The 15,944-nt window shown below is 45.2% G+C and overlaps 1 protein-coding gene across 1 annotated transcript in view; it reads right to left on the bottom strand.

Annotated features, from left to right (window-relative positions):
- Window positions 1-15,944, bottom strand: part of WWOX (WW domain containing oxidoreductase) — a 993,698-nt gene that overhangs the window by 734,735 nt on the left and 243,019 nt on the right. Inside the window, exon 6 of the mRNA XM_060084392.1 lies at window positions 4,748-4,836. Coding sequence (XP_059940375.1) covers window positions 4,748-4,836 — 89 coding nt within the window. The remainder of the gene's footprint in view (window positions 1-4,747; window positions 4,837-15,944) is intronic.

The raw sequence follows: 15,944 nt of genomic DNA, 5'->3' as shown, positions 1-15,944 counted from the left end.
AGTATTTTTAAGTGAAAGAAAGACTAATTTCTTTAAATTATGCTGGAGACAGAAAGTTGGAAGGAGAAAGCAGAAATCCACGACCAAAAATGAAGTTCTAGAAATCTTTAGAACTCCATGTTATTTTAATATGATCGTACTATCAATTTCAGTTAATTTCCACGATGAATCAAAGCCCTTGGTCAATATTATAAGAGCTGACTGGTAACAGAGATCCAAGCAATAAATTTTCTATATTATGGGCCATCACCAACTTTTCAACTTCCAGGATTGGAATCCAGATGTCCATTATTTCAGGAATATATAGGAAGCAAACTATAGAACAGTATCTGATAAAGGAAAAAATATTTACAGAGCTCTAGAAGCTCTTGAACTGCTGTTCCAGGCCCTGTTCAAAATGAGTGCTTTTTGGTAAACTAAGCAGTTAGAACTAGGGATAAAATTGTGCAAAAGTATCACAGACAACATACTGCTGCTTCAGAGCCCATTACAGAAAATCCCAGTACTTGGTCTGAATGATTAGTAAGGGTCCCAGCTCTTCATACTCTGATGGGATACCTCAGCCTGCCAGGCAGCGTGGAGTCTGGCTGCTCTCCAGGACTGCAGTTTCAGCAAAAATATCCTTCAAAACTCAGTTTGGTTGGGACTTACCACAAGCTTTGGTTTGGAACTTTCCAGTAATGCCCAAAATAATTCGACCTGAGACACACTGGCCGACCACCACCACTGATGCTGGGGAGGACTGTCTGAAAGCAGACTGAGGCTTCCTGGGCTGACCACCCAGAAGAGTGAGTGGAGCAGAACAGAAGAAATGGATGAAAGAGGGGGTGGGCAAAGAGAGAGCGGGCACAGGAATGGGTTGGTCAGGGCGGGCAGAGCCTTAAGGAAACGCTTTAGCAAGCAGGCACGCACGTCCTCCTGATGGAAGACTACACCACCACCGACCAAGTATTCTTGCCAAAAAATTAAACAGGAATTTGACCAAGCCTCTAGAGTTAGCTACCTTTTCACGGGAAACATAGAAGACAAAAGAACAAGTTAAAGGACACCACAGGGATGCAGTCACTGAAGTACAGACCACAGAAAACTCTAGAGGACACACTGGTCCTTGACACAAATATGTTGCATTAAAATTTTTTTGTAAGAAAGTTAGAAAGGGAGGGAAAACGTACAGGTTAAAATGCATTGACCTTATGTGATTCCAGATTTAAACAAACTGAAAGAGAGAGAGAGAGAGAAGAGAGATACTTATTGTCTTAAATGGTGTTAAGTCACTAAATTTGAGTAACTTGGTTCTCAGCAATTCATACTAATCCAGAAATCCACACTGAAGAAAACGCCTGAAGGGTGAGGTGTAACGAAAAGAGGGGTCGTTGTGGATTCAGACAGACTTGGGTTCGAATTTGGGATCCACCACTTGCTAAAGTTGGGACTGTGAGTTGGTCTCTCTGTGAAAAGCTGGAACCTTTCCATTTGAAACAGAGATAAAAATGACTAAAAATGCCTGCGGTTATTGTAAGGAGTTACAGAGAGAACACATGAATAGGTGCTCGGCAGGTTGCCTTGCACGGAATACACAAAAAGTCGAAAAGGAGCTATGATCTGTATAATCGCTGTTAGCAGTGCTCATTCGGAAACGACTCAGTCCCCACCCCATGCCACCAGCCCCGCCCTGGCCCCTCCAAAGTAAAGGAGGAAGAAGAAATCCCAGAAGAGGCTGAATCTACATCCCCTCCTGGTAGAAGGCGGATAGAGGGCGGCCCGGCCTTTCAATGAGCTAGATCTTCCAACCAGGTTTGCATTTACATGTTTCTACCTCTTTAGGTCTCGGGCTGTACACGTTGCTGCCCATCCAGGTATGGGGAGACACACCTGGGCTGGGGCATGAACCGAGGGGATACGCAAGGTAAAAAGAGCCTGATCATACTTCTGGTGTGCTCGCAGACAGGCTTCAGAGCAGAATTCCACGTGGTAGCATCCAGATGGAATTTCAGTGTAAGAGTTTTTCCTCACCTCAGTCCAACGGCACCAAAAGGGCTGGGTTCGGAACTGGCAGCCTTTCTTTCATTCGTCATTATGTTTTACACACAAGGAAATTCTGACGCTGAAAGATGGGAGGGGATGATGAGCAGAGAGTGACACGTGTTTTTATGGCAGCTCAGTCAGCAGCACTTAAACTCACTTCTGACACTTCTCAGAATCTACAGACCTGTAAGGACGGAACTGTCACCTGCCTATCCAGGAGAGATGTCACTTTGGCAGTGTTTCAAAAAGAAGGTCGCTCGCGTCTTTTATACGCATTTTCACTACCACGTTATTCCTCTAAGCCCATGAAAAATGCTGCACTCTTGAGAGACAGATAAAAGGAGGTGTGTGGTACAGGGTTGGCTAAGAGGAAAATCGCCTTTGTTTCTGAACCTAGGAGTACAAAAATTCAGAGTCGTTTGCTAAAATCTAGAATTAGGGCAAAATGGCTGCTAGCTTTTCTCCAAGAGTTTGGGCTTGTGGATTACAGAAGGCAGTTGCATTTGATGATTTCTGAATTACTTAACGGTTAAAAACTAATGGTCCCGTTAAGACTTGGAAGATAGTCCTATTATGTAACAGTTGGCTCTCCTCGGCTAAATGGTTCCCTTCCAGTGTGCTCTGACACCAGGACTGGAGGAGGCATGAAGAGGCAGTGCAGCTCAGCTCCCGCTAGAGCTCAGCTCCCACCAGAGCAGCACGGTGCCAAGGAGAAAGCGGAGAGTCACAACGGACGAAAATCCTACATCTGCCACCAACCTGCCAAGTGACCCTGTGAAAGTCACTCACTTCCTCTGATCTCGGTTTCTGGCACAGTAAGAACGACAGACAGTGCAGCGTGCTGGTTGAGGAGGGGGGCCCAGGAAGGCCCGACTGCACGGGATCTCAGTCCCTCTGCTTCCTGGCCACGTGCCTTCAGAGAACTCACCCTCCCTGGTCTCTTTTTCCTCACCTGTGTAACAGACATAATGACAGCGCCCACCCCGAGGGTTGCTTTGAGAATTAAATCAGAAAAAGCACGCAAAGGGTTCTGGGTATGGGGCTCATAACAGGCGCTCAATAAATGGGCTGTTACTGCTGCTACGGCGGTGGTTATTATTATTCGCTCCCAAACAACCACAGAAATACGAGGTGGAGGAGAGTCAGTCACTGGCAGGAAAACACTGCCTGATTGCTGGCCACTGAGACAATGGCTCATGTGAGGTAAACTGGGCTTCCGCCGGCCACCACTCTCTTCCCAGAGCCGAGAAGAGAGCCTGGGGCTTTGGAGGCACGCATTAAACGCATGTTAAGTGGATGAACAAGCGGATAAATGAATCAGGAAGGAATAAAAAAGCAAATGTCTTAAGAGCTGCTGCTCTATCCTGAAAAGAGGGTCTCGGAGAGCACTGGCACGGGCTCACGGCTACCAAACGCTGCCGAGAGCGTGCGCAGTAGGGCTCGCCTGGATCTGCTGGCTGCATGGGGACGGTACCCAACTGTTCGTACGAGCGCAGGGCCGGCACCTAAGGGGATGGTGCAGCTCCCACTACAGGCTCTGAGTTCACGTTTCAACCTCAAGTACTCAGGCTACGGGCTGGCTCCAGAAAGGGTTTTAGAGAACAGACTTCGCAACAGCCTAAAACAACAGAGTGAAAGACTAAGGGAGAAATAAGAAGAACTGGCTACTGGACAGCACTGAGGGGTCAGATCAACATCGTACCATCTGAATATCTGGTTTAAGATACCTCCCTTTACATCCATCATCTGCGTGGAGAACTATAAAACCAACGACCCCGACAGAGGCGAACCCCCAGACGGCTTGTCGTTGTATCAGTGTTCTCCAAATTCAGCCACTCGGTGCCCCTTTTGGAACTGTTTTATCCTTGGCACCTCCTGTACCATTATTAACTTAATCCCTGTGTTTAAATCAACTCACTGAAAAAGAAAAATTAAATGGAGTTATTTGTTAAAGAAATTTAAACCACTGTGTTAAACGAGAAACCAGTATCGCCTGCCCTAAATAATATGAGGGAACTGTAAAAATAAACACTTGGAAACAGAATAGTGTAATGAAAATGAAGCTAACCACCACTGCTTTCCTCAGCTCTAGCTCTGAGGGCCGCTCCCCCTGTTAGAAAGATGTTGGCGTGTGACAGCCAAAAAATCTGCCGGTCCCTAGCGAAGGCTTCCTCCTTCAGGCATTTTGAAAGTCTGAGAAAGAAGAGGGAATAAAAAGGAGGAAGTTTCTCATGATGTGAGTCCATGCTTTTGGGACCACATTCACGCACCACGTAAAATCACCGCAGGTTTGCGAAACAGTAGAACCTCCTTCTCGGGCTCTGACGTTCAGCCCCCTTGCGGGACTGGAGAGCTGACCTTACTTGTATCTGAGTGCAATTAAAATACACGTTTCCTCGATTCTGGGAGGCACTGCAAGACTATCTGTAATCAGGATGCAGCTTACAATCGGGTGGCTTTTATGAACCACTTTTACTGCTGCTTAGTACTGTCTTTTCCTTTTTCTCTGGGAGGCTGTTATGAGATGGATGACACATCTCAAAATGAGGGTGACTCAGAGTCAAGAAAATACGGTACACCTTCACTGGGCCAATATATATGAGCCTCCCGTTCGGACGCCAAGACAACACAATAGCCTTCCGGCCTCCCCACTGTGTTCATCTGATAAAGACATTACAATAGCAAGATATTATGATCTATAACCCTCCACTGGGACACTCACACATTCTTGGCCTTGAACGCTTGAGCAAAATGCTGCACGCTATGGAGCACAGCGAGGTCCAGGGTCATTGCTTCTACCTTGGCTTTATGCTGGAATGAGAGAAAATAAAAAGAAATGATAAATAACAGCAAGTTTAGTTCGTGGTATCAAGTTACAGTAAATGTGTTATGGAACATGTCGGAATTCCCCTGTTTAATATTAGACGCCCAGAGAGAATATAAATCATCGGAATGAATGGAAGAACGGGGCGTTTTACTGCCAAGTTGAGGGAGGCTGGGAGGCTGGGACTCTGCTGAAACTCCATGCTGGGGGGTTGTGCTGTTTGACTCAGCGCACGAAACAGGGTCCTAAGGGTCCTCGGGCTCACATAGCTCCTCTCTCCATCTGCCTCCTAAAAAAACTGTAACGATAGGGCAACACCAGGACAAAGCCTGGCTCCTGCAAGAACTCTGGAGACCACATGTTAATCTCAAAAGCTGCCCTCCGGTTCTGAAATGATTCCACCAAGCCTGCATGAAAAACGAGAGACAGCTCATGTACAGAAAGTACAAACGCAGGCAAAACTCGTTCCTGACTGCTGAACACCCCCCTGGTTTAGTAACCCTGTGAACCCTATAGATGGGCAGGGCACGTATGGATGGTAATAATGATGCTGTTAATGAGGCCATTAAGGTCTTTGCTGAGCTGATGGCGGGTGGGCATTTACAGGCATCATCTCATTTCACCCTCAGGACAACTGAAGGATACGGTTGTAGTTGGCCTGTTTTACAGTGTTGCATCTTATAAGAGACTGCAGAGCTAAGAAGTGTGGACGGCAAGACTCAAGTCAGTCTGACACTGGCTGGAGCCCAAGTTCCCTCCTGGAGAGACACCAAAAGGATTGCGGTGGTCAGGATTTGAAGCCACCCTGTTCCACTGCAGGGCCTCCTAGCACACTTCTGGAAAGATCAGGGTTGCCTTGTGTTTATAGAGCCCTCCCAATTTTTGAGTCTCGCTGGACTTTGGAGTGTGAGTTGAAATGCTACCACTTCTTAGACGCCCCTCCGCTGAAGGACAGACTGCCAGGCCACCTGCCTGTTAGGGTAAGCAGATCCCCATAAAACGAACGGTGAGCTTGGGAATTCTTGTCTAGACTGCGATGTTAAAGTAAGGCTATGGAGACTCACGCGATACTCGAATATTATGAAGGGGGGATGCAAACGGCACTGCTGGGGACATCCTCCACCCGAACGGATGCAAACTGTGCTGAGAAGCTTCGTGTGTCTATGGCAGTTCACCTCTGCCGCCTAGGTCGTGGGCTCCGACCCAAGCCCCAGGCCTTGAACAATAAATATCAGGCAGAGGCATCAGGAAAGCACACTGACTTTGGGCCAGGTAACCTTTCTGAGCCTCAGTTCCCTCATCTGTAAATGTGAATATTATCTACTCTCAGAGTTGTGAGATTAAGTATAAAGCATCTAACATCCTGCCCTGAAGAGAGAAAGTATTTCATCAGTTTAACAAGGAGGAGATAAGATGCCCCTGGTGACAAATTCTTCCCCTGAGGCCACTGTGTAGTAAACCGTGGTTCGGGTGGGCAACAGTGCAGCAAGGTGGATGCAATGATGTTGATGACAAGCAACGGTGCCCCCCAAAGACCACAGACTGGACCAGATCACTGTTGGCTCTGCTTACTAACAGAGCCCGGTTTTAGGGAAACGGCGTAGAGAGGGATTCAATGACCTCCCCAAACCCCAAGAGCTTATCAGTGGCAAAGGCAAGTTGGCCAAAGAAGATTTAAGTTCCTCAGGTAACAGCAGCAGATGCTCAAACCTGCAGATTTTGGAAGAAGGAGAAGTGTTGAACCTGATGCAGGAAAAGGGGAAGTGCCAACACATGGGTTTTGTTAAGGAAATATTGCACCTGGAGGGTCCAGGTAAGGCAAGGCCACGCCCCTCATCCTAGAGGGAGAGGAACTGCCCCCAGGAGAAGCGGATGCACTTGAGTGATACTGTACCCCATGCAGAACGCTTGGGTCTCCAGATAGGGCGCAAACTCCCCCCTGCCACCGCTTTCTGTCTGCATGATGGATATTTATCTGTGGCTAAAACCTCTTCTGAGTGGGAAGTCTGCTAATGGCTAACTTTTCTTCCCCAGAGAGTCTTATGCCTCCTAAATGCTCAACTACCCAATCTGATGTTCAGAGTGAGCGAGGAAAGTGGCCTTTCACCCTCCTCCTGCCTGCTCCGGCCCCAGTCCCTCCCGGCACAGAGCATGACACACACCGCCAACACAGAATCTTACAGAACTCTGAATGGATCACAAGAGGAAAGTCAACTATTTAACCTATTAAGGAAAGGTTGGTAAAGACATTGCTCCTCTCAGCCGAGCCCTTGATGGAAACCCCAAGGGATACGCTGGCTACGTATTAGAAAAATGGATGTTCATTCTCCCCCCATAAAACAGGGAGAGCATTCCCAGATGGTGACCCCAAAGCAATATTTCCAATGAAAATGATGGCACAGCCAAATGGGCCAGTACGTTCTTCTAAATGTGCAACTTACACGTGGTAAGCTGTCGTTTTGGTTCCCCCCGCCTTCACTTGAAGATAAAGCACAGGGCTGCCACTACCAATAAGAACAAAATCAGACCATACACATCCAGGGGGAACAAGGGGTCACAAGCCATCAAGTAGTTCAACAGACTAATCCACAGGCTGTGTGTTACTAGGCTCCTGGGGACAGTGATTCAAGTCCACACGCAATTACTCAGGTAATTCCCCTGCCCTTGGTATCAGGTTTCCTGTTTTTGCTACTGACCCTGAGAAATGCAGAGAAACTGTGTGTGCAATTCACTTAAGGCCAGTGAAGGAAAAACACAGCTTTGTGAATTAAGGTGTGTGTATGCGTTGATGTGTGTGTGTGTTGGGGGGTTTGCTCTTCTGATTGGCTGACAAACTTAACGTGATAGAAATGTTTATCGTGGGACATGCTCTAAATGAGAAGGCAGGGGCTGACGGACTGGAAACAGAAAGCATTTTTGAGGGGTAAACTGCTGATTGCTAGGTGAAAGCAAGGGGCCCCATCTGCCAATGTGAGCTTTCCCGCTGAGTCTGACTAGGAACCTGGGACTGACCACAGTTCACTTTCTTGGTATAACTCACTTTTGCTGCTGTTGTTATCGTTAACTTTAATTTGGAATGAATTATAGACTCACAGGAAGTGGCAAAAATAGTAGTGAGAGTGCCCACGTACTCGTCTCCTAGCATCCGCCAAAGGGGGCATCTTATCCAAGTATAGCACATTATCAAAATTAGAAAATCGACACTGTCACAGTGTAATTTATTAGATCGCAGACATTACTTGTATTTCACCAGTTCCGGGACGCACTCAGTTCCTTTTACTTGGAATATCTGTGTGTATTAATTCTACGACATTTGATCACGTGCACAGATTCAAGATACAGAACTATTCCGTCACCACTAAAGAACTGCTGAGTTTTTTTAATTAAGATGTTAAATCTGCGTATGCCGCTCAAGAAGTGAAAAGTTCAGGCCTGTTTGGCCAGAGTGTGCTCTCTGGATTGGCAACAGACGCCCATATACAAAGTCCTAGCTTAAAACGCTTTTGTAGCTTGGAATGGCCAACAAGATATGCTCCTAATTCCTTACTGTGGCTCACACAAGTGCTTCTGTATTGATCAGGATGAGCTTCAGTGAGGAACAGCCCCCAAACCGCAATGTCTTAAGACAACAGATGATTATTACTTGCTCACGCTTCATGCCCATCTCATGTTGGTGGGGTGCTGTTTATTGTCACTGGCCAGGGGCCCCATCAGGTAGAGCCTCCACCCTCTGTAACATCACCAGCCTCTACAGTGCGGGGAAGAGAATGTGACAAGGTGCACGTGGAATGTCACAGGCTTCCACCCAGTGGTGACACGTGCCACTTGTGCTCACGTTTTGTTGGCAGAGCAAGTGTTGTGGCTGTGCTTAGCTTCGAAAAGGTGCCACCCTCCCTATGCCCAGCGAGAACAGAAATGCAAACATATACACAATGAATAACAGTAACGACTAACAGTCCATGCTTTTGCCCCATCTACCTCTCTAGGCTCATTTCAGGCCACTTCCTGCTTCATACGTTCCATTAGTGATAGAAAAATTTAGAAATGACAGATGAACGTGGACAAAAAAAAAGCATCTATAATCCCACCACCCCAATATTAACTGTTAGCTTTCCATAGGTCCCTCCCCTCTTCCCTTCCTCCCTATCTATCCATCTATCCAGGCAGCTGGCCAACCGTCCATCCACTTAGCTTTGGTTAACAGAAACTTCTTACTAGAACTCTGAATCTTAAAATGCTATAAAATGCCTCTCTCAACCCTTCCCCCCAAATCCTAACCCTTTTCTTTAATCACACCAGTAGACAAATTTATCATCTCAGGCAAAATAGGAATGTAAATTTATTTTAAGTTATGTATACAGGTGCTGGCACCCATCGTTTTCAAAGAGAACTGCACAGGTGGCATTCCACACACGAAGCATCAGGCAACGTCTAAGTAGTTGAGAAGCCCACCTGCTCCCAACACCCCAGGCTCAGCCAGAAAGACACAGTAATGAAGCAGCCCACACATTCTACTTCCATTTCCCTGGAAGTTGGGGGATGCTCAGTGGCAGCACAGCCCACTGACACTCTCAACAGACCAAGTCTTCTTGGTTTGTTCTTTATTAAGTTCAGGAAACCTGGCTTAGTGATTCAGGAGTCTGCAAATGCAGAATCAAAGGGGTTCTTGCTGTTGTTATGTAACAGTGATCTCTCATACTGTTTTACGACTATAAATTAGCCAAGTATGACTCAGATGTGATACTGCCTGAAACCAAAGGAACCATATAGGGGCTGTGTGGTATTTAAAGGGAGAAGTGGGAAGATGTTATCATCCACAGGAGACGGCAGAGTTGGGCTGACCCGGAGCCACAGACCAGCATGACCACAGTGCTGACAGTGTGACTTCAGGGGAGCTGTGTGCCTGCTGTGGGCCTTGGCACCCAGGCCAAAATGTGCATTTGCCTCGCATGATTAGGGTAAAGATTAGGTATGATGTATATAAGATATGGGGCACATAAATAATAATAATTATTTGTAAGGCCACTGCTAAAGTGTGATGTCCATTGTTTGTTTTTCAATCATAAAGCATATTAGCAATTGCAGTCTCCCTTCTTAATTTCACAAATTTACCTTAAGTAGCTCAAAGTATGAACGGCAGCTCTGTGATGGAGGATGGATGACACATGACCCCAGAGCAGGAGGAAGGAGGCTCACTGCATCCCCCAGAGGCTAGGGTACCCCAGTTTCCAAACTCAGTAAGTGTTCTGAACCTGAAAGGTGTTCAGGCCATGGTGAAGGCCATGGACTCAAGTTGGACCTCCTGGGTCTAAAGCCCACTTCTAGCACTTACCAACTGGGAAAGTTACTTCTTGTGCAATCAGTTTTCTCTTCTGTAAAATGGAAATAAGAGCACCTGCTTTATCAGGAAATGAGGTGATATATGTAAAATCCTGAGAAGAGCACCTGACACCTGAGAAGTATTCTACAACTGTTACCAAGGACCAAATAGTATTACTCTGATTGGTTCTGTTGTTGTCTTTAGCATTGCTGTCAACATCATCACAACCATCATCACCACAGTCTTCATCACCATCGTCCCCATCGTCCCCATCATCATCACCATCTGCACTGAACTGCTTCACTCTTCACTGAGAGAGGTGAACGGGGCCCAGCTGGCCAATGGCAGCAACCTGAGAACCCTGGCCATAGGAGCCCTCGCCCCACAGTACCCTCTTTCCTTACAGTGACCCTTTGCGGGCAGTTATTATCACCCGCCCGTTGCGCGGATGGAGAAAATGAAGTTCATAGAGTGACAGTATATCTTCATGCAGGTAACAACTGTCAGAACCCCAGTTCACACCAAGCCACGATTTTAATCCCTACTGCATGCTCCACAACGCTCACGTGGCCCAGCTGTCCTCATGCCCCTCAGAGGCCTTCACACCAAGGCCAACCCCAGGGGAGACCACCAGATCTGTAACAGCCTCGTACAGAGGCAGCATGCTGTCCTGCTCCTGGTCCACAATAAGAGAGACAGTATTTACAAGAGTGAACTATTCACTCATTCATTCACTAACTCTGCCTCTAAAGGTAAACATATATTCCAAAGATCCCATTTCCTTTACTTCTTTTCTTTTATTCCCCATCATTGCAACACCACGTAAGAGGAAATCTCTCACACCCGTAATCCGCTTACCATCAATGGAAGAACAAAAAAGGTAACATCTCATGGTAACAGGCCTTTGGAAAGCTGTATATAAATAATTTCAAGGGCTTCCCTGGTGGCGCAGTGGTTGAGAGTCCGCCTGCTGATGCAGGGGACACGGGTTCGTGCCCCGGTCTGGGAGGATCCCACATGCCGCGGAGCGGCTGTGCCCATGAGCCATGGCCGCTGAGCCTGCGCGTCCGGAGCCTGTGCTCCGCAACAGGAGAGGCCACAACAATGAGAGGCCCGCGTACCACAAAAAACAAAAAACAACAAAAAAAATAATTTCAAGCGACCAAGCATACTTAAAAAACAGATTATTCCTTAAAAACTATTATTAATTGTAAACTGACTATGAATTAGCTAGAGGATATCAATGACTTTTCTCCACTATCCCGTAATGAACCAAAAGTAGCTGGTCTGGGAACCAAGCTGTTGTGTGTGATGGGACCTCACAGTGAACTCAGGTGGGCACACTTCAAAATGCTCTCATCTAGTACAGGAGTCTTGTTTCCTCCACTCAGCTGGACCAAAGCATCCCCACTGCACGCTTTCTACTCAATCCTAGCCTAGCAGCAGGTAAGATCAGCTCTTCCTCCTGTTATGATACAAGGGCCACCCGTGAGCTGGTCAAACAGAAGAGCACACGGTAACAACTGTTGGAGATGGAAGGATAGAGAAACCCAGATGAATGAATGGGAGCAGGGAGCCCCGCCTCCAACACACCCAGAGGAAATATTCTCTTTCAGCAGATGGGGACTCACCCTGTGGAGCCACAGGGGTGAGACGGACCATGTACCGTGAAGGTGCCAATCCATGTGAATTTGATGGGTGTGTGCCTACCCTCTCTTACACTTAGAGAAGAGCTCGTTTCAGGGTTTCCCTGAAAAAAAGCTTTCACGTACATATATTTATTGATAACCAGAGCCAAAAAAATAATGAGCATCTATGACATGCTTGGCATTTATTTTTCATTAAAGAGTCATAGGAAAAAATCTTTTGAAGTATCTATCATTTCCCCCATTTCAAAGACTAGAAAACAGAGGCTGGTATGGTTTAAGTGGCACAGCCTAGTCAGACACAGATCCAGGTTACCAAGCGGTTGGGATGGTTCCAGTGCTCGTGTCTTCACTGGAGTACCACACCGCGTGGTAGCCCCGTCCTCATATTCTTCAACAGATGACACTGAGAAGCTATGAAGAAATCAACGCCCTCTATATATTCTTGTTTGTGTCTATTTTACATCATATTTATTTCATACACTTCAAATTTACAAGAGAAGCCTAGTGCTGAAAGAGAAAATGTAACCAAGGCAATAATCTACATTCAGAGCTTATTGCTAATGGCATCCTGCAAATTCTAATCCAATGGGCCCTAACTGCATTATGCTGATGCCTCTCACCCTTCCACTTTACATACACTTGGTCCTGGCTTTATGCTCCGAAACCTTAAATAGGAGTTGTCACATTTACAACAGCAGGAGACACTGGTGCTGAGCATGTTATTGACATGACAGTATTCACTGAACTACAATACAGACCTAACTACACTGGTTTCATAATTCCCCAACATCCTATGCGGGACTTCACAACGCCAATTTCTCCAGTATCTTTTAAGTGATGTTAATGGTGGCCATGGGTGGTGGCCTTTTCGCTGGGAAATGCAGGAGTAGATAGAGACTTGAATCTCCTTTCAGCTCTTGTACCTCTCAGGAGAATAACCCAAACCAGCGACGTGAGTGAGTCTGATGGGGAGTGTGCCCAACCTTGGAACGAGCCTAAAGATTAAAAGGACGTACTGATAAATGCTCTTTCTGAAAAAGCATTTCTCCCCAAGGAGAAGGCAGAGTTTAAGAGTCTCTTTTACAGCTCCACACACCTGTACCAATCTGTATACCACTGTGCCTTTAACAAGGAAAATGCTCTTAGGGAAGAGTGCAATTTCGAAATAGGGAACCAAACCAAAAATGATCCTTAGCAAACCCCTGGATTTTTTCTTACAGCCTTGAAGGAGAGGGGCTGATTTTGTCATTCCTGACTTTCAGATCAACCATCAGGCAGCAACCTTCACTCCTGAGCCCTCACAAGTGCCCTTCAACTCTGCCTTCCCCACTAAACTCGTAAACAGCCCTAATAAGAAAATCATGACAACGCTTTCTTCATTATATACAGGTCAGAATTTCTGCCTTGGGTTGCTGGAACTCAATTTGCAAAATAACTGTATCAATATCTACAGGTAACTGTGAGGCTGATTCAAGGAGAAATTGCACCGGATAACAGCTCATTTAATTTGGTGTACGAGTTAACGCACCACGTAAAGCAAAACTATTAAAAATGCTTAGACAGTAATAGGCAATATTTTGCACTCTGGATAAAAAAATGCTTATCTTGCCAGAAGCTAACAAGAGAGTGAAAATATTCGAAAACCTTCCAACTAACTTCCCTCTATGCGATGTATTCACTTTGCAGCGTAAAAACAGTTTAAGGAAGGACAGCAAATGGCATGGGAGTTTGGCAGTCAACATGATCGGGCGTTTATGCCTTGCTATTGAAGAAAGAGCCTTTTTTTCAGAGTGAATTTTTCATTCTAATGTAAGTGATGATTTACATTAACTATAGGTAAGGCATGGTTACATTTTCCTGAAGGATTGCAGGCAAGTAAAGACTAGTACAGTAAGTCGAAGCGTAAAAGCTTTCTCTGTCATAGTATTTATTATAATGGCATATAAAATAGCTGAAGTAAATAATAGATGACTAAAGGTAAATTCATATGATAAAGAATCCTTCAGTAGACACCATTACTTTTGACTGTTCTAGTTTTATATACAGTTGAAGACTCTTAATAAACAGGCCCTATATCTTATGTAAGTATTGGAAACATCAACGATGTGCTTTAAAGGCAACAGACTGGACATCAGCTAATTTACTGTCTAATGAGATCCTCAACAGGAACAGTCCATATATTTTGAATATTTAATAGGTGGGTTCCTTAATGAAACTTGTTAAGGAAAGGGCACTGGAAGCCCCTTCTTTGGGGAAGTTGTTGATAAAAGAAAAATCAGTGTCCCCCACCCCCCAAGATTCAGAACGGTGTATCGTTTAAAACATAGAGATGTGGGACCTGTTGATTATCTGGTGACAGGTCAATGGTGGTTAGTTAAATTGACTAGAGAGAGACAAACAAGATTTGTCTGCTCTGGTTGAAAGGCTTCTGAATTCCACGTGAAGGACCTGTGAAGTCTGAAAGATGCTCAAATGGAGAGAGACGATCTTCATTTACGACCCTTAGGATGGAGAGGAACATACACTAACAGGCCAGTGTCTGCCTCAGGGGTTCTCATCCAGGGACATGCCACCCCCAGGGGACATCCGGCAAGGTCTGGAGACATTTCTGGTAGTCACAATTTGTTGGGGGGTGGGGGGGCTACTGGGATCTAGTGGGTAGAGGCCAGGGATGCTGCTAAACATCCTACAACTGCCCCCAGATGGTAACGGTGCCGAGGTTGCATGTGTGAGTTTAGTGAGAGGAACCGTGATTCACCCTAAGTGGGCTCCAGCGACTTAAATTTATCCTTATTTATAAAATTAAAACTGGCTCACTAACGAAAGTATAAATAATACAGAAGTGGATAATGTATCAAGTGAAAATATCTCCGGAATTCCACTGCCCCAAGATAAACAGAGTGACAGTGATGCAAATCCTTCCAGAGTACATTTTCTACACATATAAAAACACTGGGCCATAATACATTTCTACAAACATAGTATCGTACTTCATGGGTTATTGTATCATCTGGGTTTTCCCAGTTAACACATAACTGAATACATCTAAATAGACTCCACCCATATTCTTTCCAACCCATAGGTTTAGCCCATTGTAGGGCTGTTCAAGAATTTATTAAAAACCGATCCCCTTTAGATTCCTCAGCCCTCCACACCCTTCACTAGCTTTGTGAACTTTTTACTTAAATTCCCGATGCCTGACCTTCCTTATCTGTAAAAATAGAAATAATAGAAGAACCTCCTCCTGGGGATTACTGTGAGAATTCAGTGAGATAATAACCATGGAAAGCACCTTAAACAGATATGCTCTAAGTGTTAACTACTGCTGTTGCCGTAATTAATATTATTTTACGTAGTTTCTAGGTTTTTGTTACTAAAAGCAATGCTGCAATACCTATGTTTCGCAATAAATGATTTTTTTTTTCTAGAGGATAAGTTCCTGGAAGTAGAATTGCTAGGTCAAGAGATTTTAAACATTTTAAACTTTGATAGATTTTTACCGGGTGTCCTCCTAAAAGGTTATATCAATTTCTATTCCCAAGAACACTGCAGGAGACTATGAAAGAAAACCAAAACAACCAATAATTCACATTGACAGTTAAAGTAAATTAAAATGCACAGTCTCATATCTCTGTCTCTGATTCCTGGTACAAAGTGAGAGGCACAGAGTAGGTTTTCAAGACAGGCTTTAATTTAGAAAATGAATGAATGAATATATAACACACCACCAAACGGGACAAATTTGTAAGTAGAAATAAAAGCATGTTAGTGATGTTGGCAACAATGATTTCCCATAAGCCATTTAGAAAGTCAGGCTTTCCTCCTGGTGCATCAGAATGGCTGGCTGAGGGCCTGCCTCTCAGAAATTGGCCGCACCGCATGATGACAGATGTGAGCCTGGTATGCAGAGCATGCAGTAAACATGTAATAGTATCATCACGCTTGGGGACTGACCACGACAGTTATTTTTAATTTATGGATGAATTGAAAGAGAGAAATCTTCCAGAGGTTCTGCAGAAGCCAAGCAGGATATTCAACAGATAAACTAGAAAAGATTAAGAGTATATGTGCTTCCAAGAGAAATGAGGTTTCCTGCTTAAGTGGCATCCGCCTAAGAAGCCTCTAA

This window comes from Mesoplodon densirostris, chromosome 19 (genome assembly GCF_025265405.1).
Source record: "Mesoplodon densirostris isolate mMesDen1 chromosome 19, mMesDen1 primary haplotype, whole genome shotgun sequence".
Taxonomy (NCBI): Eukaryota; Metazoa; Chordata; class Mammalia; order Artiodactyla; family Ziphiidae; genus Mesoplodon; species Mesoplodon densirostris.
The sequence above is the reverse complement of the archived record's forward strand: the minus strand, read 5'-3'. Positions and strand labels throughout refer to the sequence as shown.